Genomic DNA, 26,380 nt, shown 5'->3' with positions numbered 1-26,380 from the left:
AGGTATTTTACAAGCTTATTTGTGTATAACAAAACCAGAAGTCTTTGCATGCAACCAATGTGGTTTAGTGTGGGGCTATAATCCCTATCCAAAACCATAATTCAATTGAGTTTTGCAACTCCAGGAATTCAAATCTTAACCAGAAGTCTTAATCATAAGTACTTACTGAGACTGTACCATTGTCAAGACCAACAGATAATCTTCTTGTTTCGGGGTTAACAAACATGCAGGAACATGGAGCTGGAAAATAAAAGCAATGTTGTGATACTGAACTCCAAGCAATTTCATTGCTTATAAACAGATAAGGTTCCTCTTACCCATTTTATTCCAGTTCAAAATGGGTGGAAGGGAAGAAGCAGGGCAAGTGATCTAGTATGCACTACATGTTGCTTTTAAGTAGATTTAAAACATCCACCAACAAAGATTTTATATGCAGGATTTTTATTCCATCCCTGAGATCCATACCAAAAAAACTAAACATCTGGCACAGGAATACGCTGTGTGAGATGAGCGATATTTGGGTTTTGTGGACTGGCTGAGAAGGAGTGCTTTGCTCATAAAATACGTTCATCTAGTTACTTGCCCATATGGTTCCTGAAGGACTCGATAGGTGGACAAAATGCCAAGTTTAAAATCTGGCTGACTGTGTGAGCAACCATAATGATTTATTAAAGTTGTAAGCCACCTGACTCACGGAGACTCTAGGCAGCTCACAACAATCAAATAAAATGCAATACAATCAATAAAACATAAAATGTAATGATGATTGGCTAGCCTTTTTAGTGCTGTTGCTAGGACAACTTTCCATGTAGTCTCCAGCAGTCAAGTTTGGCTCAAAGGAGACTTTTAAATGTTTTAAATTATAATTAAATGTTGACATTTTATCATATAGAAAAAAGATCCTAAAGGGAGCAGGGTAATCAATGCTTTGCAGAATATGCTGAGCCCACTTCAAACATAGATATGCCAGGGAATATTTTGGGAGTGGGCTCAGAGCTTAAAAGGATAAAATGGGTTTCATATGCTAGGTTTAAGCTACTTGTTTCCTCCCCAAAAGAAAACAACAAGTTTTCAAATTCCCCCGCTATACACACTGACTCTGAGATAGGATGTAGAGGTAGTCCTCACTTAACAACCACAAATGGAGCAACTCTGTTGCTAAGCAATGTAATCATTAAGCAAAACATTACGCGACAGTGCCTGACTTCCACAACTCCCACTGTGGTCATTAAGGTCACTTTATGGGATCACAATTCACAATTTTATTGCCAGCTTCTCCACTGATGGTTTGTTAGAAGTTGGCAGCAAAGTACACACAAATGGTGATCTCATGACTGCAGGACATTTTCACGGTTGTGAAGTGCCTGAATTTCAATTACTTGACCACAAATGCAACAACCAGTGATGAAGTTACTTGTTAGCACCATTATAATTTCAGATGGTCATTAAACAGACAATCATTAAGTAAGGACTACCTGAATTGCTAGGCTGCGCTTTCCATACTAATGCTTAGATATACTTCATGCCACATAAACTCACTGGAAACCAGGAAATCTCCATTTCACATTTGTATTACAGGTAGTCCTCGATTTACAACAGTCCATTTAGTGACCATTCAAAGTTACAACGGTATAGAAAAACGTGAGTTCTGACCATTTTTCACAGTTACGACCGTTGCAGCATCCCCATAATCTTGTGATCAAAATTCAGATGCTTGGCAGTTGGTTCATATTTATGACCGTTGCTGTGTCTCAAGGTCATGTGATTCCCCTTTTCTGACAAGCAAAGTCAATGGGGAAGCCAGATTCACTTAACAACCAGGCTACTAATTTATCAACTGCAGTGATTCACTTAACAACTGTGGCAAGAAAGGTTGTAAAATGGAGCAAAACTCACTTAACAAATGTTTCACTTAGCAACAGAAATGTTGGGCTCAATTGTGGTCGTAAGTCGAGGACCACCTGTATTATGCCAGTAAAATAAACGGTGCATTTTCAAGAACCTACCAACTTACCTAGCAAGACTCAGTACTGTCAAAGAGGTTGTGTTGTATAGCAAACCTCATAAGAAATAATCTGGTACAGAAAATGCCCTATTAGTCTTATAATTTCATGTTTCTGTCTAGAGAAGGTTTGTAAAATATTATCCGCCATATGAAAAATTAAGACTCTCTAAGCACTTAATGAAAAAATAATTACACCATTTTCTCCCTGTGGATTCTTACAGAACTAAAACTGTGTTCTTAATTCTTGGAAATGTCTAAATTGAGCAGTGCCAGTCCACCATCTCCAGATATATCTTAATGCTCCTATACAATTTAATGACAGAAAATTGTTTAGAAATGGAAGACAGCTGTCCTAGGTCAACATCCAGAAAAAAAAATCACTCACACATTGCATGACATGGCAGTCCACTCTCGCCGAGGATGAATGCAGGAAATCTATAGCAAGTTGTATTATATTCAAAGTTAATTTATCTTTATAGTGTATGTGAGCTGATTTTTGTTCTAGTTAAACGAACCTGTTTCTGGGGAATCCATTTTCCCACATTACAGTGTATAATTGTTGTAAAATATGGTCAGAAATTATGCAAAGTATCAGGCTTGGGTAACAATTTATGTTACGACCAATGGATTAACACTTCAAAAAAATGGCTTCAATAAGGGTCAGAGAAGGTGTATGTGAATGGAGCATGGGTTGGGGAAAGTGTGCAAGGGTACTCAAGTGCCTAGCACGAATGTGGAAGAACTGAGAAAGGTGGATGGGTATGGAACACTTCCTCCAGCAACTTACAAGCTTCCCTGCCAGCTTCCCCATTGACTTCCTGGAAAAAAGTGACATAGGCTGCAAACAGCATTCACATGATCAAGGGCCACTGCAACTGGCTGTAAGTGTGAACCAGCTGCCAAGCGCCCAGATCTCGACTGTGTGACTGCAGGGGTCTGGGATGGCCAGAACTCCGAGGACCAGTCGTAATCACCATTTGTTCAGTGCCATCATAACATTGAATAGTTGATGAATGAATCGTCATAGGTCAAGGACTAACTGTTTCTATTATTTGCAGATGGAGCTGTTGACTATGTAAGTACTATAACTATACCTTCATTTCTGGCAGGGAAAGGATTATCTCCATATAAAACTGCAATGCAGGATGGGATATACACCACAAACAAACCAAGTCTGAACACGTGGGCTGAAAAAATGAGCAAGGAATGCTCCATTCTGAAGGATCATCATAACCCAATCGGACCCAATTAAATTTGCTGCTTGTCAAATAAATATATCTGGCTCTATACAGCCTTGATTAGCCAGTCAGAATGCACCAGTGGTGCCTTGCATTTTGGAAAAAGCCTTCAAAAAGCTGAAAAACCTCACTGCAAATGCCACTCCATTTAATCTTCAAAGTGACGTTACGGCAGAGATGTCCTTCTTAACCACTGCTTATAATTAGCAACACTACTAAACTGTGCTGAGAAACAGAAGGCAGCTTAGTTTAAGTTTTAAAGGAAACATAATTTAGAAACAAAGATTGCCTCAAAATTCTGCCCCACCCACAAGGGCGATGTAGCCCTCTGCACCTTGAGAAATGTTTAGTGGCCCTTAGTTACCAAACAGTTGTCCACCCTGGGACTTGAGTAATAAAACCCTACATTCAGTCTGGATGGAAAGAGACAACAAAGCAGATGTCATGGTTCATAAAAGAGTTAGAAATTTCATACTGTCTAAACAGCACTTTTGACTAACTTATTACTTTGCTGCCAGCTTAGCATTCATGGAAATTGTTTACCCCATGTTAGCTTAGCAGCATCAAAATGGTTTATGCCTCCTGAGATGCCCACAACAGCTGACAAGAGTAAAGAAGTGGGCAATATTTTAGTTGATCAGACTATGTTTCTGTCATAATTTCTGGAGTCATAAAAAGCTGTAAATAAGTTACCACAAACTACTAGTATGAATATGTTATATGTATGTAGACAAAATAAGCAAATTGTGAAGTTAGTGGGAAACAAACACATGAAATTATAAGGGGCGTGCATAAGAGCACAAAAGTGCCTACCGTTCCTGTCCTATTGTTCCCTTCATCATATCAAATTGATATAGTTGATGCATATTTTTTTTACATATATGTATATATTTTCTTCAAAATATGTTGTTTTATCTATGACAATTGTTTGTGTATACTGTTGTGACAAAAAGAAATTAAAAAAAATTTATTCAGCAGTCTTTGCATTAGCAACATTATGTAAAAAAGAGTTTTTTCTCTTTTCCACACAAAACCAATTCTGTTTTCTCCCATTGGATGGAAACGTTTTTAAGTTAAAAACTGGAATTTGCGTTTTTTTTAAAAAGGGGGAATTCACGGCTTTTTTTCCTTTGTTCATCCAAACATAGTCCTCAACATACAACAATTCATTTAGTTACTGTTCAAAATTACAACGGTATTAATGAAGTTTGATAGAGACTTTTACAATGTAAGAATTGTTGAAACATATAAAATATAATGTAATATCGGTTTGATTTAAGATGATGAAATGAATGATATAATACAATTAATATAAAATTTAGAACATTTTATACGAAGTGAGGGAAGAAATACCTATAGTTAAACAAATGATTAATTGACCAAAATATCTGGATATATATTAGACTGGTAAAATGTAAAACTAGATAAATTACACATTATGGATATGGCAAAATTGCACAAAAGATCTGTAATCAACCAACAGAAACACTGTTTGTATTTGTATTGAAGATGTTTTCATGTATGTTTGTCTAAAAAAAATAAAAAAAATAAAAAAGTTACAACGGTATTGAAAAAAGTGACTGATGACTGTTTTTCACACTTAAGACCCAAGGGTCATGTGATCAAAATTCAGACGCTTGGCAACTGACTCATATTTCTCACGGTTGCAGCATCCTGGGGTCATATGATCACTTTTTGCGAACTTCTGACAATCAAAGTCAATGGGGAAGCCAGGTTCACTTAACAACCACGTTCCTAACTTAACAACTGCAGTGATTCACTCAACAAATGTGGCAAGAAAGTTCGTAAAATGGGGCAACATTTACTTAACAGCATTTATGATTATATTTTGCCACTAGTATCTGCCTTAGCAATGGAAATTTTGGGTTCCATCGTGGTCGTAAGTTGAGGACCACCTGAACTAAAAGGAAAAAAACCAGCACAATCTAACTCTGCTTAGGTACTGACTACGACAAGATCCTATGTCTTCAAGCTCTCTACTATTCTATGTAGTACTGCAATTTGTGACAGGCAGAGTTCGGAGATCAGCCACGTTTTTTATTTCTCTCTCCTCCCATTTTATTCCTTCCAACATAAGGAAAGTTTGGAAAGAAATTATGTAAAGGAGGCCAGGAATCTGACTGCCTGTGTGTGTCAGCAAAATAACTTTCCAGAAACCGAATAGCATGGGACCAAATTTGCTGCGGGAGGAGGAACTGGCAAAAGAAAACTGAAGTTTGAAAATGGACCAGATCTGGTTGAAAAATTTCCAGAAAATAATCCTCCCCGTGCCTCAACAATCCAAAAGGATGCACCATGCTGTGCTCTCTTCCTGGTCACATGACCCAGAACACAGGATATGCAGCCTGCCCTATGCTTCCCAAGGCACACAAACAATGCAACCTAAGAGGAGAGTTGAAGCGCACACCTGCAGAAGACAATTCCCAGGCCCCCTTGACTCCATCTGATGAAGAAGCTGGAAAGATGTCTGAACCAATGCCTTTTACTTTTGCCTGCCTGATGATGTGTTCTTGAAACTCAAGGCCTTGCAATATTTTGGAAAATTTGCCATTAACCTAATAGAGATCTTGCCTTTATGAAAGTTGATTTTTCCCCCCTCGAGTCCAATATGCCTATTTTTTTTGTGACAATGTTTCAAGAAAAACCCACATTTCTTCCAACAAGAGCAAATGTCAGCGACAATAGTTGGGTTATTAACCATCAAATATTTTGCTGGATAGGGCATGTGGGTGGTTTAAATGTTGAAGACATTTAATGGGCAGTTTCAGAAAATAAATACACACAGTGAGGCCTATAATGTCAAATTCCCCAGAGGTTCCTAGCACAACAGTGTGAGGAAGTGAGAGATGCAGATATAGAGAACAAAGATTAGATTGTATGAGGATATATGATATTGCCACGCTGTCAGCTTTTCAGAATTAAATCTATAACTGTCCATCAGCTGTTATCCTGGGGAGAAACTATGTCTTCACGAAAAAGACTTGAGAGTTATATTGTATATGTTTCATTATTATTAGATTTAAACATACACAGTTTAGACCACCTTACAACTATATTTTTAGCAGTGTCAAAAGCATCTTATGCTTTACGCAGGATGGTACTCACTTGACCTTGTTACAAATCCTGTCAGATTTGTATTGGGATGACTCCTCCAGACTCTTCCCCTCCTTACCCAAAAAAAGAATTTGTATGCCAACTAGTAACCTACAATGAAACAGTTTAATGTGATGGTTAAAGCGCCAAGCTAGAAACTGGAAGACGATGAGATCTTAGGCACAAAGCCAGCTCAGTGAAATTGGGCCAATCACTTTTTCCCAGCCCTAGGAAGAAGGCTATTGGCAAACCACTTCTGAAAAACTTTGCCAAGAAAATTGCAGCGATGTGGAATGAAATACACAGACTACCTTTTAGCTGGACAAAAAGGATATTGGATAAAATTCAGATAGAGCTTGTATATCAGAGGTGAGAGTAAGAGGGAAGGAATGTTGTGGCTTCCAAGCACCGCCTACTCATAACCACAAGAACATGCAGTGACTTATTGTGAAGCTGGTATACTTTAACTGTTAGGCCTGAAAGTTGTCAACCATAAGTGCAACACAAAAGAAACCTTTTCAGATTCTTCAATCCAAATAAAAACAGCCCGACGGGGAAACAAAACAGACCTATGCTAAACCTTAAAGCATAACAGAGGAACAAGAGGCATAGAATAAACCACACAAAGCCAGGAAAAGAAACACGGTGTCTAGAAAATCAGACCACCAAACTCAGAGCTTGAAATGGTTCCTACAGTTATTTGTGACTACTAGGCTCTGTGATAGGGTTACTTGAAGGTGGCACAGTTATCATTTCATAATGAAAAATTAGATCCGAGTCAAGCAAATGAATATGCTTGTGTCTGCCAACATGTGAATTGTAACAAAGGTTTCTAAGGCCAGGAATTCTCACAATCTCTTTTAATGCTTTGCATCTTTTTCTGACAGTTACTGAGATACAGTACAAACTCAGAAATGAATATAGGCAAGAAATAAATGCAACAAACATATAAAAACATTTCATGGTAATTTCATAGCTACAAGTCACAGCTATGGATGTTTTAGAATTTAGATCAATTTGACTAGTTTTTTTGTCACCAGAAATTAAAATTATCAAAGATATTATCAATGTATACACTTTGACATAATTTTTAGCTATGTACTGTTTGATTATTTCCATGTCAGATTAATTAAACTGATAGCCATCTCCAGATCAGAAATATTCCACCTTTGTTATAACTTTTTGGATTTCTAATAGTTTCAAGGCATCGGACTCTATTTAGGCTGTTCTTATTTCCAATTTTAAACAAGAAAACGAACAGCAATCAAATTTTCAGCTAAATCTAAACATATTCAGAGCTATTTATGCAACCTTCCCACATGCTATGTTCCTTATTTATGTAAATCTTGCCTATAAAGCCACATGACTGAATTTACAAACTGTTTTCATTCAGTCTCTTGCTTCATGCATTACCTACCTATAAAATCAATTATGCTCTTTTTCCAGAAATGCTCTATTGGAGAAAGCTTTATTAGAGAAAGCTCTAATAAGAAATGCTTCTTTTCATTACAAGCTTCAACTGGTTCCATCTTTTGCAGAAACCTTTTAGCATCTGCATCTGTACCATTATGTCTGAGAGATATGTTTCACATTTTTGAGGTACAGTTAAGGCCAGCAAGTCTGCTGTACAATTTAACATAACCCACCACTTATTAATTTATTCTCCTATTAATATTTTATTTCAATATTTTTAGAATATCAGAAAGGAGCAAACTGAAAATCTGTGCTACTGAAAATCCAAACGTTAAGCACTGTTTAACTGTAAATTCCTAACTTTTAAATGTAAAACAAGGCAGAGAGAAAAAATAAAGGGGAAAATAATATATTATATCACAAAATACTTACATGGCATTGTATGGTAGATGCTTGGCCAGTATTGACCATTATCTCTCTTCATCCAGACCCGAACCGATCTACAAAGAAAAAGAATAGGACATTTTCAGATATTTCCCTATAATGGACAGTGTCTCAGAATGAAATTGGAAAAGTTCTAACTACGAGAAGTTAATTATCAAGGCTTCTGAAGGAATGAAATGAGAATTGGTTCCCTTGTTCTTTCTACAGATAGTCCTGAACTTATGGTCACAATTGAGCCTAAAATGTATGTTGCTAAGTGAGAAATTTGTTAAGTGAGTTTTGCCCCATTTCACAACTTTTCTTGCCACATTTATTAAGTGAACCACTGCAGATGTTCAGTGAATCTTGTTTCCCCATTGACTTTGCTTGTCAAGAGATTGTTAAAAGGTCATCACATGACCCCAGGGCACAGCAACCATCATAAATGTGAATCCGTTGTCAAGCATTCAAATATAAATCACATGACCATGGGGATACTGCAATGGTCGTAAGTGTGAAAAATAATAAGTCACTTTTTTTGATGCGGTTGTAACTTCAAACGGACACTAAGCTAACTTTTTGTAAGTCAAGGACTACGTGTACTAAAGCAGAAACTGCAGCTATGACTTAGACCTAGCACGCAGTTGAAGCATCATATTGATCCTGTATTTTTTTCCTCATTTTATTTTTTGAACTAATGACATTTTTCCAGACCATTCTTGTTATCATACATTCAGTAATTTTCAGTCAGCCAATAAAAACAAACACACCCTAATTTTAATATTGCATAAATATGAAAGGATTTTTTTATCCCTATGAGTGATAAGAGTTGAAAGAAAATATTTTATTAGAAAACAAAGAACAGAAGAAGCATTAAAAAAAGACACTTGGCAAGCACAGGGAATACTTCTGCCCTTAATACTACGGATATGCTGTTTGTGTCAATATTATGTACTTTCAAACTAAAGCTTGTGCATTGTCAATGCTTCAAAATGATGTAATATAACCTATTTTACAAGGGTTTCGTATGCCCACCCCACATATACATACAGACCTGATTCTTCCATCACAAAAACTCATAAACAATGTTTTGCAGATCCAAATGACTAGATTTCAAAAAGCAGACATAGCTTATTTGGCTTTGGCTTGGCATACCTAATTGTATTATAATTGTAATGTAATTGTAATGTTCATCCCTGCAGCATTCATGATTATATTTTCCCACTAGTGACTTGTGGCATCTTTTAGGGCTGCGCAAAAGTAATTATGAGGACAGGCACTTCAGAGATGGTTGTATGGTGCAATGAAGGCACAACCACTAGTAGTGAAATGGCCTAAACAAACCATTACAGGAAGAAATGTTATTAAATTTTGAATCCTAGCAATCTACGGGCTATTATGTGAATATTCGTAATAGTTCTTGGCATAATTATTAAATCAATTTTCTTGACAAAAGGGCAGAGGGAAAGATCTAATATTTCATTAAAATTTAGCCAACACTAATAATAAAAAACCATTAATGTGTAACAAAATTCTTCCAAAGCCATTTACACGAAGGATTCTGGGCTGCAAATATTAGGTCATCACTAGAACAGTCAGTATTAATAGCTACAGAGTCACTTCCAGTGACACAGGCAGCCATATAAATTTGATAGATGAGGGGAAGAGATGCAACATTAAAAAAAAAGAAGAAAGAATGGTGATAAACTATTGTTTGTCTACCACTCTCCAAGATCTTTCTTTGCAGGCCTTCTATTCTTATCTTCCTTTGTTTTCGTGCTCCTTTACCATTTTTCGTTTGCATATCTACCAACTGCAAGCCATTGGGAAAAGACATATCCTAAGAATTATATTTAGTGTTCAGTATTAGCTTCTTTGCCTAAGGTTGAATAAAACAAACAAGCAGCTACTGGCTTCAGGGGGAGAAAAACAAAACAGGGGATTACAAACCAGAAAAACCAGTTCCGGGAAAATGCATATTATGCTCAGGGAGAAACTTTACTTAATGCTCGAGTACACACATCTCCAAAAACACATCCCTGTAAAATTGTTCTGAAGGAACAAGCTAGGGTCAAAAAATGATGCAGAAAGACAACAGCCTGTGTATATGTCTTACCTACATACTGACTTTTGAATGTTAATCAGCATATTTTGCAATAATTGCCATCTTTAATTTGTTGATGTCAACAAACTGTCAAGACTGACAGTTACCATTTTAGAACAGTGGGGAGGGAGAAAAGAGGAGAGAGTAGGAGGTAGGAAAGAGGAGAAGAGGAAGGAAGAGGGGTAGAAGAGGGAGGTGGAGGGTGGAGGGAGGAGAGGATGTAGATAAGAGAACGAGAGGAAGGTCTGGAAAGTAAAAGAAGGTAGAAGAGGGAAGAGTGTTAAAAAGGGGGGTGGTGACTGGACAAGCACGACTAATTGTATATAACTGTACATTGGATGAGCTGTTTGATATGATTGTAAAAATAAAACTTTTTTATGAAGAAAAAAAAAAGACTGACTCGCACTTTCACCTATATTCCACTTCGCTCAGAGCTTGACAAAGGAAAGGGAGGGGGGTAGAATGGAATGCAAGGGTGGGGCGAATGGCATCCAAGCATCATCGGTTCCCATGAGACAATGCTCCCACCTCAAGGACACCCCAGCAGATGTTACAGTGTGGTCAGCTGGTTTCCATAGCAAAATGAACAGAAGAGTAATGGACTGTGGGTGACCCCTGGGGTAAGAGGGAATGAACTATGCATGTTTTTGTGCAGGAAGCCAGAGCTGCTTTCACTTCTTCTGTGCCAATGTGGTTTATTCAGTAAAGTTTTATACTTTTGGTAAAATAATGTACCAGCAGTTTTGTGGATTCGCCAAATCGACAGTTGACATTTAGATTTATTGTAGTTTTCTCCAAATTGATGCCCCCTAGATGTGTGGGAAAGTAACTCCCAGATTCCCAGCTGGCTGAAAGCAATAGGTCAGCAGCCCCCAACCTTTGCCGCTTGGTGGCCTGGCTGGATGAGGTGAAGGAGGAACCGGGCCATGAGAGTGGCAAGCTGGTGCATGCATTGACCTGTGTGCACGGCTCGATTCCAAATAGGCCACGGCGCGGGAGTGGTTGTGGAGCCCTGCAATAGGTTGTCCCTTGCATTATCACAATATGCCAGAGTCTGTTAATTTTACTTATTTACTTATTACAGTTATTTATATATTACTTTCAGGATTACATATCTGTTAAGCAATATCATCAATAATATTTCAGTAAATGGTATTTTAAAAAATAAAACAACTTCTGGAATCCTTCAGCTCGGAAAACCAGTAGACGTATGGAACAAAAGATGGTCTAAGATTGTAGATTATGTTAGCCTTATATACCTTTCGGATACTGTATATGGGGACCACAAAACCCAATTTTGTTAGCAAACTTCACTAGGAATTCTAGGACGAAAACATAACAGAGAAGTCTGTTTGGAGAAGGCCTTATAATTCATATTAAGGAAAGAGTCAATTACTTATAGATACACAATAACACCCCAGCTGAAATTATAAACCAGAAATTTAATAAAATTAAAAAAAAAACCTTTGTAGCATCATCCCTCAGATGTGCCTTAATTAAATGTAACCAACACATATATGATATTTGATATTAGTTCTCTCCTTTTCAAGTTGGCAAATCTTTTCCTTTCCGCTCTCATGGTCCAGTTTTCCTATTTTAATACCTGCTACAACTTTTCACTATCAGATTAAGCCTTCACTTCAGGAAAACAGTAAATTCTATCTGATCTTTTGGTCTCATGTTTGCGTTTTCTCTTGAAAATACCCTCTTGTTGCTTTGTCTACTGGACTGGTATGTCTTTTTAACCCCATGATTTTTGCATTCTTTCAAAAATTATGTTGAAAGCACTGTAATAAAATACAAAATTAAAAATCTGTAATTAGTACTTAAACATTTTTCCCCCCAATTTTTTTTATTTTCCATAATATTTCCAACAATTTAACCAGTGTACAATACATTCAATTATCCAACATTTATTCCTCCCCATAAATTGTACCCAGTCGGGCCTGCCCAGTCGCCACTCCCTTCCTTGAACCTTTCTACCCTTCTCTGCCTTCTTTTACTTTCTCCACCTTCCCCCACCTCACTTTCCTACTTCTTCTCCTCCTTCCCACTTCTCACTTCCACCCTTTCTGACCCTCTCACTTCCCCTTCTTCTTCTCCTCCTCCTACCTACCTACGTACTTTCTTCCTTCTCTCTTCTCCTCTCTCCCTACCCTTTCCCTTCTGGAGTGGTTGCTGAGCAGGCCTGACTTTGCACCATTCCAACTTAATTAATTCTTCAATTATCCGTGTACATTGGCAATCAGTCAATTTATAGTCTTCCCTCTTCCCCTCCCCTTTCCCTTCCCCCCCAAAGACTTCCCAGAACAAAATACAGGGTATTATATCTAGCATACCATATATCTTAACTTAAACTTAATCAACCAATTAACAATTCAATTTTGTTAAGTTTATGGTTCACAATATATAAGCCATAGGGCAAACACCAAAAAATTGGAAAACCAATAACTGCAAAACTGTATCAACACTTTCAAACAACAATCTAAGTAAAGAAAGGTGGTGAAAAAACTTTTCACCCAAAAAGAATGGTCAGATTGTTAATTGATGAACTAACTAAGAAGCTATTGTGACTTTTTTCCTAGCAACAATTACTGGTCTACAAAATTATTTCTTAATTTTTTTTATTTTATTGCTCTGCATATTTATTTATTTGCCAAGGACTATGTCGATCAACACATGCCCTCTTCTGCAAGTAAGCAATTGTGGGTGGGCCTTGCCTCTTCCCTCTGCCCAAGTGTAGGATGGAAAGAGTACATGAATCCTGACAAGCTGGAAAAAAACAGGAACTAAGTAAATGAGGGCATTGCCCCTCCCTGAAAGGAAGCAAGAAACTGCCACAAAGAAAGCAAGTATTGTATACAAAATCTAATTGCCTGACAAATGCCCCTTTTTTCAATGGAAAAGATGTTGCCATTGTCAGAAAAGGCTTCAGTTATTATTCTTTTATGTTTTGAAAAGACACATTTTTCTCTTCTTTTCTACTTTTGCTTCAACTAAAGGCATCTCAAGTGATAAAGAGGAAGCAGTACAACTTTTTAAAGTCTAAGTTGGTAGGCACTAACACACTTCACACTGATTTCTCTAATGTTTCCAGATCTATATAATTACTACCCAGAGAAGCTAAGAAAGGCAGAGCACCAATTCTTTAATGAAGCAGCCACAATGAAGCTCACACGGGGCACAATACAACATTCTTTCTCTGACACTCCCATGGCCTGATTCCCAGAACTACTAGACTGAAAAGGATGTGAAGATTGAAAGTAGGTGGTAATGCTCCATAGAGAGTAGGTCTTTGGAATAGAATAGAATAGAATTCTTTATTGGCCAAGTGTGATTGGACACACAAGGAATTTGCCTTTGGTGCATAAGCTCTCAGTATACCTAAAAAGACAAGATACATTTGTCAAGAATCTGTTGGAAGAAATATCCATCTGGGTTCAGTTCCAAGTGGGGACAAAGATACTGGAAACATGGAGGCTGCTTGGAAAGATGGTTTAATGGTGGTCAGGATCACATGGCTTGAGTTCCTGAACAGAAAAGTGGATGAGATACTGTGCGCTCCCTGGCTTTATGCTTTTTCTGAACTTTGAACTTTCTGAGGCACAGGAAGAGTATCCTGATTGGTTGTCAAACTCCCAGGTGGTCTAGGGGTCTTAGCTAACATTGTAGGTTGTCTCTCAAGCTTGCTTGAGCCTTGCCATGTGGTGAATTTTTGTTGCTAGATGAGTCCTATTGTGTTGCAAATGATGGTCCATTGACAAAGGTGGGGAGAATGAGTTTCTACCTTTGACCCATTGACAAAGGTGGGGGGATTCAGGAAGCTGCTTTGTCTTTAAAACATGTTTCTCCATTTCTCATCCAGGGAAATATATTCTGCCTTTTAAATATTTTCTAAAATATTTCATTCTTCTAGGAGGGGGTGGGTGCTAAATTCCTACAAATCATAAGGTACAACACTTAATGATAGTCATAGGGTAAAAGTAAGCAATCAAGAAACAATATCAATACAAATCTTAAGGATACAAGCAACAAAGTTACAGTCATACAGTCATAAGTGGAAGGAGATGGGTGATGGGAACGATGAGAACATTAATAGTAGTGCAGATTTAGTAAATAGTTCAACAGCATTGAGGGAATTACTTGTTCAGCAGAGTGATGGCGTTCGGAAAAAACTGTTCTTGTGTCTAGATGTTTTGGTGTGCATTGCTCTATAGTGTTGTTTTGAGGGTAGGAGTTGAAAAAATTTATGTCCAAGATGCAAGGAATATTGCACTTGATGTATTTCCCCAAGAGCTATATGATATAAAAGAATTGGCGACTTCTAGGGAGGTCTGAAAGATGGATTTATGGATGAAAAATTTCAGATGTATTGACACTGCCCAAAATCAAGGAGGGGACTATAAGTATTTCAAAAGTCTAGCAAATCTGGATATTAGAGAATTTGAGAGGAATTTCCTGGCCTTAGATTTCACAGGATTAGTAAATTCCCACAAAAAATAGGGAGATCATAAGGAACAGTGAATATTTTTTTTTCTTTTTAATCCAGAACATAAACATTTATTGTTTTCTTAGATTTATATCTAGTGTTTCTGTCAAGGAGCTCAAGGTAAACTACATAGTGCTTCCTCCTATTTTCATCACCCAGCAACAATGCAAAATAGGTTGGACAGAAAAAGTGGTTGATCCAGTAAGCTTCCATGAGGATGGACTACACTTCTCTTCTTAAAAAAACAAACTTTTTAAGTAGACCTGTCATAGAATCATGAGCCAATTAACCTTCCCTCTACCACAACAAACAAACTTCTCAATTAAAACTATTGCATGTAACTTAGCAATAGAAGAAATCAAAGAGATCAATATGTTTTACTTCTGCAGCCCAATCTAGAACTGCTGCAGAAGCAAATTATCTTCTGTAAGATCAGGCTTAATGGATCCCTGAGAAACACAAAGCAAGCGGCTTATTTTAACTTTATTTACAATAGGCAGCATTTCAACCACGCCATTTAGAACCTCCCATCATTGATTATTTTCTAATGAGTATCCAAGCAGCAGCGGGATTTAGCAAGCCCAAACTTGCATAAATCCAGACAAGGAAAGAATGAACAATGAGACATATAAACAAGGGACAGGTGATAGCATAGAAAGCATTCAAATTTAGCAGGCTAAGAACAAGACAAAGTGCAAATAAGCATGCAGCCTGTAGGTTTGTTTCAAAAGTTCCCTACAAGAATACAATTCATTTGAACTAGAGAAATGGCAAAACATATGGGAAAGGAACTATAAATTAACAATGGCAACTTCTTTTAAAGAAAACTTATATAAAAAGTTTTGTAGATGGCATTTACTACCTGCTAGGTTAACTAAACTGTTTAAAAATATGTCTAGCAAATGTTGGAAATATAACCAACAGACAGGCACATTTATCATATGTGGTGGACTTGTAATAAAGCAAAAAAAAATTGGGCAAAGATACATAGCTGGCTAGAAAAGATGATAGGGAAACATATAGATTTTAAACCTGAACTGTTTTTATTAGGTATAATATCAGAAAAAATTGATAAGAAAAGTGTGTATTTAACATTACATGTTTTAACAGCAGCAATGATTGCATACTACTGGAAAAATGAAGATACACTGTGAGATGAAGAGATAGTCAAAAAGATATTAGATTGTGCAGAAATGGACAGATTGACATTGAAAATCAAACAGAAAGAAGATGCAGATTATTATCAAATATGGAATCTATTTTACCAGTGGCTGGAAAAAAGAGGTGGAGATTAAGTGTAAATTTATAATGTTAAGCAATAATTACCCAGACAATACGATGTTGTTAAGCATGTTTATTTAACAGAAAACCAATAATTTTTTTTAAAAAAAAGAATACAATTCGTTTTACCACAAAAGCTATCTGTCCCTTCCTTGCTAGTTGGCAGCGTGAGTGGGAAGCAGTGCAGAAGAGAGGTAGATGACCCTAAACATCTATCCTGCTTACTTCACCTTTACCCATCAATATATCTCCAATAGATTATGTCTGAAAAAATGCAGCCCTTGAGCAAAGCAGATACCTATTTTTATGGCTGAAAGCTACAAAGTCCGTACAGGTAGTCGTCACTTAATGACCCTAACTAGGATCACAATTTCTGCTGCTAAGCAAAGCAGCTGTTTGGAAAAGCATCAGGTGACCAGCCTGCTTAGCAACACAGTTTTGGGATACCTGGTTGCGATTGTTAGCTGTGGACTGTGCCATTGTTAGGGGGGTCCTCATGTTTCTCCTGCTCTGCTCCTCTACCTTGGCTAGGCTCAGCAAGCTTCCTTCCACAGACAAGGCTGCCCTGCCGTCTTGCCTTCACTTCAACCCACCCATTTCCCCACCATCTCCGGCCTTTTGGCCATCCTTTGCCTCCAACATGTAGCCCTTGCTTCCCCCAATCGATCTTTGCCGTTTTCTTCTACCATTGCTGGCCAGGAATCCAGGCATGGGCAAGGGGGCAGCCCTGGGATATATGAGGTGAGCAACTGGGCCCAGCTGAGGAGAAGACAGCAAGATGGAGCCAGCAATTCATACAGGTTAGGGGAATCATGTGGTCCTTGCCTAATGACCACTTTGCTTAGGGATGGAAAATTAATCCCAATTAGCATAACTAAGCACTGCTGGCCACCACTTTCATCCAGGGAGATGCCATCTGCATCACTACTCTGCCTCCAACACAGACTCCATCCCACTGCTTCCACCCTGGCTGGACTAAGCGAGCTCCCTTTCAGCAGACAAGGCTACACTGCCCTGCCACGTGGGCTATGCCCTCACCCAGTGGTGGGATTCACAATTCTTTATTACCAGTTCTGTGGGTGTGGCTTGGTGGGCGTGGCATAGCATGCCTTGGTTGATGTGGCATGGCTTGGTAGGCATGGCAGGGGAAGGATACTGTAAAATCTCCATTCCCTTCCCACTCCAGGGAAAGGTTTCTGCAAAATCCCCATTTCCTCCCAATCAGCTGGGACTCGGGAGGCAGAGAATAGATGGGGGCAGGGCCAGTCAGAGGTGGTATTTACCAGTTCTCCGAACTACTCAAAAATTTCTGCTACCGGTTCTCCAGAACTGGTCAGAACCTGCTGAATATCACCTCTGCCTTCACCTGATCCTGGGCCAGCAGCAGGAGGAAGAAGAAGAGAGTGAAGGCCAGTTGGGGATGGCAGGAGGGCTGAAGGCAGCAATGGCAAAGTGCAAGGCAGCCAAAAAAGCAGAGGCCGGGGTGGGGGGTGGGGGCGAGAGAGACAGATGGATGGCAGGAATTGAAGCTCATGCTATGGCTGTAAATATGGGCAGCTTGCTAAGCACCCAAATTTTGATCATGTGCCTGTGGGGACACTGCAGTAGTTATATCTTTGAGGACCTGGCATAACTCCCATTTGTTCAGCACTGTCATACCTTCAAAGAAGCACTGCGCAAATGATCAGCTAGGTACAGGTAAGGACTACCTGTAAATATTATTGGATCTTTGGTTTGAAGCAAAACATATTGCTACTTTCAATGAAGAAAATAACCCTATAATAGTTATACAGGTAAACCATGTTAAATAATTCCTTGATAATATTTTGCATCAGCAAAGTGTCAGCTTTTGATTTAAACTTCAGCTACTTAGCTTTAGGGATTACATTCCTTAAATTGTGGATTCTACAACAATATTTTGGATATTCATACGACAGAGGACCCAAGTATAGATTTTCTCTTATTTATGCCTTCTTCTCTCAATCAGATCAAATAAGTCTCGTGAACACAATTCTTTCCTGGGGAATAATAGCCTGACAACTTGGCTAGACAGACTGATTACAAAAAAGAAATGTAAATGGCTAAATCAATTTTCATGGCTGTTCAATGCCATCTTCCAACAATGTTGAACCTTTTGTCCATATGGTACCTTAGCATTAAATTGGGCAGGTCTCTGAATATGCAACTTCTTGATATAAAAGAAACATATTTTATATTTCTGTTTGCAGATAATCCACCCTCCGGGGTGGGGGGAGGAATGCTACACCAACTCTGAATATATAAGGAAAGCAACTGACATTCAGCAAACAAAAGAAATGTGGCCATGACAGAAGCATTTCTCAAACTAATTCAGTCAACATTTGTACTTTTCTAATTTTACAATGCAGTTTTGTAATTAATGAAAACTGAACAAAAATGAACAGAAGCCCTTCTATTCGAAGAAAAAAAACTGTAGGCAGAAAATGCAAACGTTAGATGAAAGACTAATGTAGGCACCAATAGGCACAACATTTCAGAAAGAGGAAGGAAGGGATCAGTTGGGAGATATCAAATTTGACCAATTTGACCCTGCTAGATAACAATCTTTGGGGTTTTTTTTTACATTATCAGCAGATTCTGTAGCTTTACACTTTATACATAGCTATTCAATATAGCCAAGTTTCAATCTTCAAAATGGAATTGTAAGGCCAAAGAAGCAACATTAAATCCTGTAACTGTCATTTCTGTCTCGCTGCCCAGGGTATAATAAAAGCCTTCTTCCATAACCACTGACTACTAATGAGGGAGATCTCTGTCTTACGCTGAGTGAGAAAAATCAGCTTCACTTCATGTAGACATTTGGAAGTAACAAGAATTTGTACAGCATGCTATTTCCAAACTTGGCAAAGAGACCAATCCTTCCCAAAGGCCAAGGTCAGTCATGAGCCTTTGAATGCCTCACCTGGACAACAATGCTTCATACAGTCACAATGCTCTCATTTTAAGGAGGAGAAAATGGTTACTTCATGGTTCTTAACAGCTGTTGGCATCAGGCACAATTTAAAACAAGGATGGCAAATCTCTGACATACGTATCAAAGGTGACACACTACAATGATTTGGGTGACACACTTGCACTAGCCAACATCCAACATCAACTATTCTAGAAAGCATGACCTGTTCTCACACAATTTGGGGAAAGGCGAGAGGCAGTCTTTTTGAGTGGCACAAGGCACACTCCATTTTAGGCCCAGTCTTGGTGTTGCCACCAAATGCCACAGTTCAGGATGGCGTAGATGTGGGGAGGGACAAGGAATTGTTTCTCTTTTGTTTGTGTGTGTGAGAGAATGAGAGTGAGAGACAGAGAGAGACAGAGAGAGACACACAGAGAGACAGAGAAGCAGACTCAAGTTAGGCATTTTCTGAATATTTGACACGCTGAGCTCAAAAGGTTCACCATCACTGATTTAGAGTAAAAAATCAGAGAATAGATGAAGGAGCAGAACCTGCCAGTCATATATTGTTTCCCATTGTCTTTTACACATGCTAATGTTTTCCTCTTTTCATTTATATTGCTAGGTTCAGTGGATTCACAGTTGTACAGCAACTTATAGACTACATAAATTACATAGCTAGACCGATGTTACAACTATTTTAAAAACCACTTTAAAAAAACAGCAGCACTGCCATTTCCCGCAAATATTAGTTCATTGCTATTCAAGAAGTAACTTGAACTTCTCTCCGCATATGAACATAAACAACCACATGCCTCCAATATGATTTACAATGTATGTCACTTCTTTCTTTTTACATTATAGATTTCTGTGGATATCATTTTTAGCATCTAATTTACTTGTTCAGATGACCAACAAGAGCAAGACCTTCAAAACTTGCTGATGCCATTAATCTTCTCCTAAAAGATCCAACATTCATTATTATTTGCAATCCTAAGCATTCAGGAAACGAACAATGTAATGTGGCAATCTTCCATGTGGCTCAGCTGCAAAAATTCAAAAGGAAGCAAATTACGGTTTCGTTGCTGTTTTCTAATGATGAGGAATGGTATATTGACAGATCAGAAGTGAGCAAACAGATCTTTGATCAGGAACAACTGGACATACATAAAACTCCTGGAGTCCAGTGGCTTTATCTCATCTTAGAATGCAGAATTTTCCTAGTAAACAGAGAATTTGCACAGGCATCTTATTTATAGACCTTTCCATAGAAGGTGCAAAAGAAAGACATGTATTATCTCTGCTATCTAAACTATTTGGGAAAGTCAAAGAAAGTGTTAGTAATCAACCTGACAGTATACCTTTTTTATTTTTTTCATCATTAGAGAGAACAAAATGCCAAGTATTAAACAATCTAAATTACAATTCAAGCATGCTTTATATTTCAACATTAAGCTTCTCTCTAAAATCGAAGCAATATAAACCAAGAGAAGGTTAAATCAAGCAATGGTTTCCGAATGATTGAATATGAAAAAAAGGGAGATTTAGTGGAATTTCATAAAAGATTTTGAGGGCAAAAATAGCTTTCCATTAGTTATATGCCCCAATTTTTAAATTAAGGATCACACATAGCTTTTGAGAGAATGCCAGGCTTCTGATGATAAGATAAAAATCTGGGAAGAACTGTTTCAAGAATTAGACATACATTAATTTAATTATTTCCCAGATTTAATGTAATACTATTCTTTCTCAAACAAGTCAACAGAATGAATATGATTGCTCCAGTGATGGGATTCAAATAATTTAACAACCGATTCTCTGCCCTAATGCTTTCTTCCAACAACCAGTTCACCAACCGGTTCTCCCAAAGTGGTGCAAACTGGCTGAATCCCACCACTGGATTGCTTCCCTTTTTTCCTATAAAAATTGCAATTTGGTTCACCTGCCAATCACAATTGGAACTGGCAACTCCATCACTAAGCAATGCAGTCGTAAAATGAAAAATGACTTTACCGCATCCGATTTACAACGGCAAATTCATGAGTTCTTGCTGCCGTCATGAAGTGACTCACCATGGGTCATTAAGTGCCAGGTCATGGGATTTGTGACTTCCTGCCAGTTTCCCCATTGACATTGTTCATCAAAGGTGATCATGTGACCATAGAAAGCTGCAACCATTGTAAATGCAGGTCTGTGGCCAAGTGTCTGAATCACAATCCCTGGACTGTGGGGATGCTGAAATGGGTGCAACTTTGAGGACCAGTCGTAAGTGTCATCATTCAGCACTATCATAACTTTGAACGGGGCTGAATGAGTGGTCAAAAGTGAGGACTACCTATCGTGGCACTTTCTGTTTGGCGTTTAAAAAGCATGAGAATTGCTGCGGTGCTCAGCTTTATTCTGTGCAAACAATGTTCACCCTAGGACCCTTCCCACAAGCCTCTGAAGCGCATCGAATATTCAACACGCAACCCTCCCTCCCAAGAAAAGATTCAAGAAATACAAACAAACTGCAGCACTTACTTTAGCCTTGACAAAGTGGAAGTAGAAAACTAACTTGAACACTGATGTAACAGATGTGTTTGGACAAACTGAGGTACGATATGTAACCTATTTTGGCATTTTGAGATAACTCATTTCATGGCTGGATAGTTTGAGAATGTTACCTTGCCAGCAGTTATTTACCTGATATATTGTTATGTGAGACCAGTCAAATAAAATTCTCATCAGCCTGTCAGTAGATCAGGATAACTCTCAGAGTGGTGTGAGCAGGAAAAGAAAGTTTCAGACAGTGACAGAGATTAATTTAGTCACTTTGCATGATGCAAGATTGGGGAGGGAACAGGTTTCACTAACTTTAAACATAACCAGGTCAAAAGGTACAAAAGAAAAACTTAATGTGTAGTTCTAAGATTAATTTTTCTAGAAATATACATTCACATTGTTATTCTATGGCTCCTACCCAATTGTTCAGAATAGAATTCAAACACTGCTCCTAGCAAAGATAATCATTCAGAAAAACAAGCAGCACGGTCCTGGTCATTCCAGAAAATCCTGTGTAGCCTGAAACAAATTTAAAACGAATGGAGCCTAAACTCAGGATGCACACCAAAGCACTGAGGGGAGTGATGGAGCCTAAATCTTGTCCAGGGACAAGATCTGGAGCCTAATCTTGTCCCACGACCAAAGTCAATTGGGGTAGCCTTCAGAAAGTTGTAAGTCCCATGGTAAGTGGAAGAAGGAAGGAGCAAGAGGGTAAGTGAAGGTGTGAGGGAGGATTGGGAAGGGTGCAAGGGATGGACCAGGAGGTGACATGGAGGTCAGGGAGAGCACACAAAGGGTTGTGTGAAAGGTGCCACACAGAAAGGTGCATAAGGGTGATTTGGGGAGAGGGTGAGAATGCATGGGAGACACGTTAACAGTCAGGGAAGGTAAGGGTACAATAGATTGTGTGACAGATACTGCATGGACTGGGGTGGGTGCAAAGTGGTGTGCGAGTGGCCAGTGACAGCATAGGGGGGCTGAACAAGGGTGCACTGGTAGGGGAGACTAACCACAACTTGCAACCTTCCCTGCCTGCTTCCCCACTGACTTTTTAAGGAAGCTGCAGAGAAGGTTGCAAATGGCAATCGTGTGATCTTATTAGGGTGCTTGGTAATCAGTCATAAATGCAAATGGGTTGTCATATATCCAGATCACGATCATGTGACTAAAGGAACCCTGAGATGGTCGGAATTCTGAGGACAGTTGTAAACATTTTGGTTCAGCAGCATCATTTATAACTTCAAATGTTTCCTGTCATCGGTCAAGGACTACTCGCAGTCTGGGGATGATAATCATAATCCATCTCTCTCTGTGTCTCTGTCTCCTCTCCCCGTCCCTCTCTCTCAGGCTCCCATTTAAGGAAGGTTGATGTAGGACAGAACTACCGTTAACAAAACCAAAGTTATTGAAATAATGTGACTGAAATCAAAGTGCTTCTCATTCTACGTATTACTCAGGGTAGAAATCCCGTTTTTTTCAGTGTAGCTATTCTGAGTGACCCAAGACCTGTCCAAGGGAGAATAATTGGCTGGGAGAAAAATTGTCATTTACAGTAGCTCATTCGTAGAAATGCACTCAAGAACATTCACTCCAGCATTAAACCCCAGGCAACAGAGCACTCTTTTTAAATTCCAGCTCAGATTCATGCCTACACCTATTCACTTGTCACATGAAAGACAAAATAAATAAGAGCCATAATTCAGGAAAGAAAAAGAATGCCATCTCATCCATCTCTATTGTGAATCCAGAGGGCAGAAAAAATCTTAACAGAAGATGTTATATCTGGAGATTAAGCTCAAGGCAGAATTGGACTGCCTTTTTTCATTATTGAAAGAAGTGAAGGTATTCAGCAATTATAATTATGGATAATGCCTGGCTCAATAAGCAATAAACGTTATTTGTATTATGCTTCAAGATAATTACTTGGGAAGTGCTATAAATGGAATTACATACATAAGTAAATGTTAACTGCACTCTGCTCCCAGTCACCAAAGTCTGCTCACATTCAATACCCTCTTGAAGTTTTAGTTCTCACTCCGAAAGGCGGAAAACCTAGAACCTTTCCTGTATTGCCTGCACTTTTTAAAATTCTATTTTAGACTCAAAAATCGACCTTTAGTTGTTCACTAAGCACAAAAACATCACATATTATATACTATGTAACTCTGGAGAAAATGTGAGAACAATCAGCTCTGTTATTGAAAATACCAAATATTTTATGTAATTATTTTGACTCATAATAGCAATATTGTCAACACATGCACTCTCTGCTCAAAATATTTTCAGAATGGAAGAAGCAGACTCTAAGAATATGTCTGATCTCTATTGTTCCACGTGGTAGTGGGGAACGTTAAGAAGCAGATTTTGACTAAACAGCAGAAGAAAATTCACAACCATAAGGGTGGTCAGAATATTCTGTTGTCAAACTTGGTTTACAAGTGGCAACATTACTGAAATAAAAGAATTGGCAATGGGGAGTGAAGAGGAATCCCAGCAAATGTAAATTAGAATTCAGGATATGTTTTCGTAGGTTTTCACGGGTGTATGTATGCAGGTTTTGATATGTTCGGGTCTTTTCCAGTGTAGGATTGAAAGTACTTTCAATCTTACACGGGAAAAGACCCGAACATACCAAAACCTGCACATCTATGTGTGTGTGTGTGTGTGTGTGTGTGTGTGTGTGTGTGTGTATTTGTTTTCTGAGGTTTTCGCGGGTGTTTGTATGTAGGTCTTTGGTTATTCGGGTTTTCTCCCGTGTAAAATTGGAAGTGTCTTGGCGACGTTTCGACGAAATCCCATTCGTCATCTTCAGGCTAGATGTTTACAGCTTCATGTTTCTAGGAGAAATGTGTGATCGCAGCTGTTTCTTCCTTTTAACTGCTGGTGGGGGTTTGAACACACCTCCACCCAATCAGAACACAGCCAAGCTCCCAACCAATCAGTTCAAACCCCCACCAGCAGTTAAAAGGAAGAAACAGCTGCGATCACACATTTCTCCTAGAAACACGAAGCTGTAAACACCTAGCCTTAAGATGACGAATGGGATTTCGTCGAAATGTCGCCAAGACACTTCCAATTTTACGCGGGAGAAAACCCGAATAACCAAAGACATATATATATATATGTATGTATGTATATGTATATGTATATGTATATGTATATGTATATGTATATGTATATGTATATGTATATGTATATGTATATGTATATGCTTGATTACTTCCACAATGACTGCAATATCAAAAATGTGGCATAGGAAAGATGCATCATTCTGGGGAAGAATAGGAGAGCCAGCAGACCGATGCTTGCAGCAGAATAGGGCAGGTTATTTTGAGATCCTTCATTCAATAAATTATGAGTGCCTTTGAAAGACTGCAATGACTGCTTTCTTTCTGTCAGGTTGATTTGGGACACGCTTGCCCAACAGCCCAGTCACAGGTGCATTTGACTAAACTATACCTAACAATTAAAAAAAGAATTAAATCTATGTACATTTCTCAATCAAAATGATAGGAGATCCTCTTTGCAAGGAAAGAAAATACAAGCATGAATGCTTCACACCAGGGCTCATCCTGCATAATTAGCTTTTTATATTACCAATTTTATTAAAAGTTCTAAAAAGAAGTTAAAACTAATACAGACTAAAGAAAGGAAAGAAAGGAAAAAAGAGGAAGAAAAGATGACAAAAATGCAAAAAGAAAAGATATAAACAGAAGACGCTTCTGATTTCCTTTGCAGCAAACACAAATATGATTAAAAAAATATGCATAGATACAAAAAACCCTCACTTTTTCTATTGCCCAATATACTGTAATTATCAAAAGCCCAAATCAAAAGCATTTTTTTTCTGTTTTATGAAAAAAATCTATAAGGGACTTCATGTCAGCAAGAAACATATGGTAGATGCTGATTTTTCTCTAATCAAAGAAGTCAGTTTAGCCATCTCTGCAAGTTCCATCATCTTCACTAACCGTTCTTCCATTGTCAGTACTGCCAAACCTTTCCACTTTTAAGCTTATAACAATCTGGCTGCGGTTGTCATGTATAAAAACTAGGTTCCATGACTTTTTTCCAACTGTCTATCCATTAATCACAAAAGGAAACACTTTGGTTTCAATTGTACCTTGGTCTTTCAAATATTTTGAATAGCATATGTATGTGCGTCCAAAATTTTCTGGCTTTATTATGCATCCTCCAAACATGATATAATGTTCTTTCTTCCAGCATAAATTCATAAGTACTTTTATACATTTTAGACCTCCATAATTATTTTCTTAGTGGTTTAGAACATCAGATCAAACAGAAAACAAAATCCTCAGCTAAGAACAAGCAATGGGGTTAAAGCAACTTCCCATTTACATCCTGCATAGATTTGACTTTCAAGCTCGAATTAGCTGAGCAAGAAATATTTTTTCTAAGAGGAAGATAGTTCAAAATCACATGACTCTTACATGGCCAAGGCAGGGCTCCTCATCTTCCACCGCTCGGTTATTAAACAAATAGGCACACCAATGGCAAATTCAGACTTGACTTTTACAGGGTAGAAGGAGAAGACCTCAGGAGTTGGCACCACACTGTTACTTAGCCAACGGAGAACAAAACTTTGGATTAACTGGACGAACACTGTAGCAAAAGAGAGACAGGAGACAGCATATTCTCCATGATGGGATTTCCTGCAACCATAAAAATTCTGGTGAGAAAATGAAGCCTGTAGACTTCTGAGCTTGTTTGTTTTCCTGAGGGCGTTTTCATTAGTGCATTGATGATGTTACCTAGTTTGGTAATGAAACATCTGCTAAAAATAACAATCACACTCAGAGAGCACCAAGGACTCCAC

General features: G+C 38.3%; 1 protein-coding gene across 1 annotated transcript in view; it reads right to left on the bottom strand.

The window, feature by feature from the left end:
- Positions 1-26,380, bottom strand: part of WDFY2 (WD repeat and FYVE domain containing 2) — a 49,190-nt gene that overhangs the window by 19,538 nt on the left and 3,272 nt on the right. Inside the window, exons 2-3 of the mRNA XM_058179804.1 lie at positions 8,203-8,270; positions 167-240 (exon numbers count right to left, since the gene is read on the bottom strand). Of these exons, the coding sequence (XP_058035787.1) occupies positions 167-240; positions 8,203-8,270 (142 nt within the window). The remainder of the gene's footprint in view (positions 1-166; positions 241-8,202; positions 8,271-26,380) is intronic.

The sequence above is a fragment of the Ahaetulla prasina genome, chromosome 1 (assembly GCF_028640845.1).
Source record: "Ahaetulla prasina isolate Xishuangbanna chromosome 1, ASM2864084v1, whole genome shotgun sequence".
Lineage (NCBI taxonomy): Eukaryota > Metazoa > Chordata > Lepidosauria > Squamata > Colubridae > Ahaetulla > Ahaetulla prasina.
The sequence above is the reverse complement of the archived record's forward strand: the minus strand, read 5'-3'. Positions and strand labels throughout refer to the sequence as shown.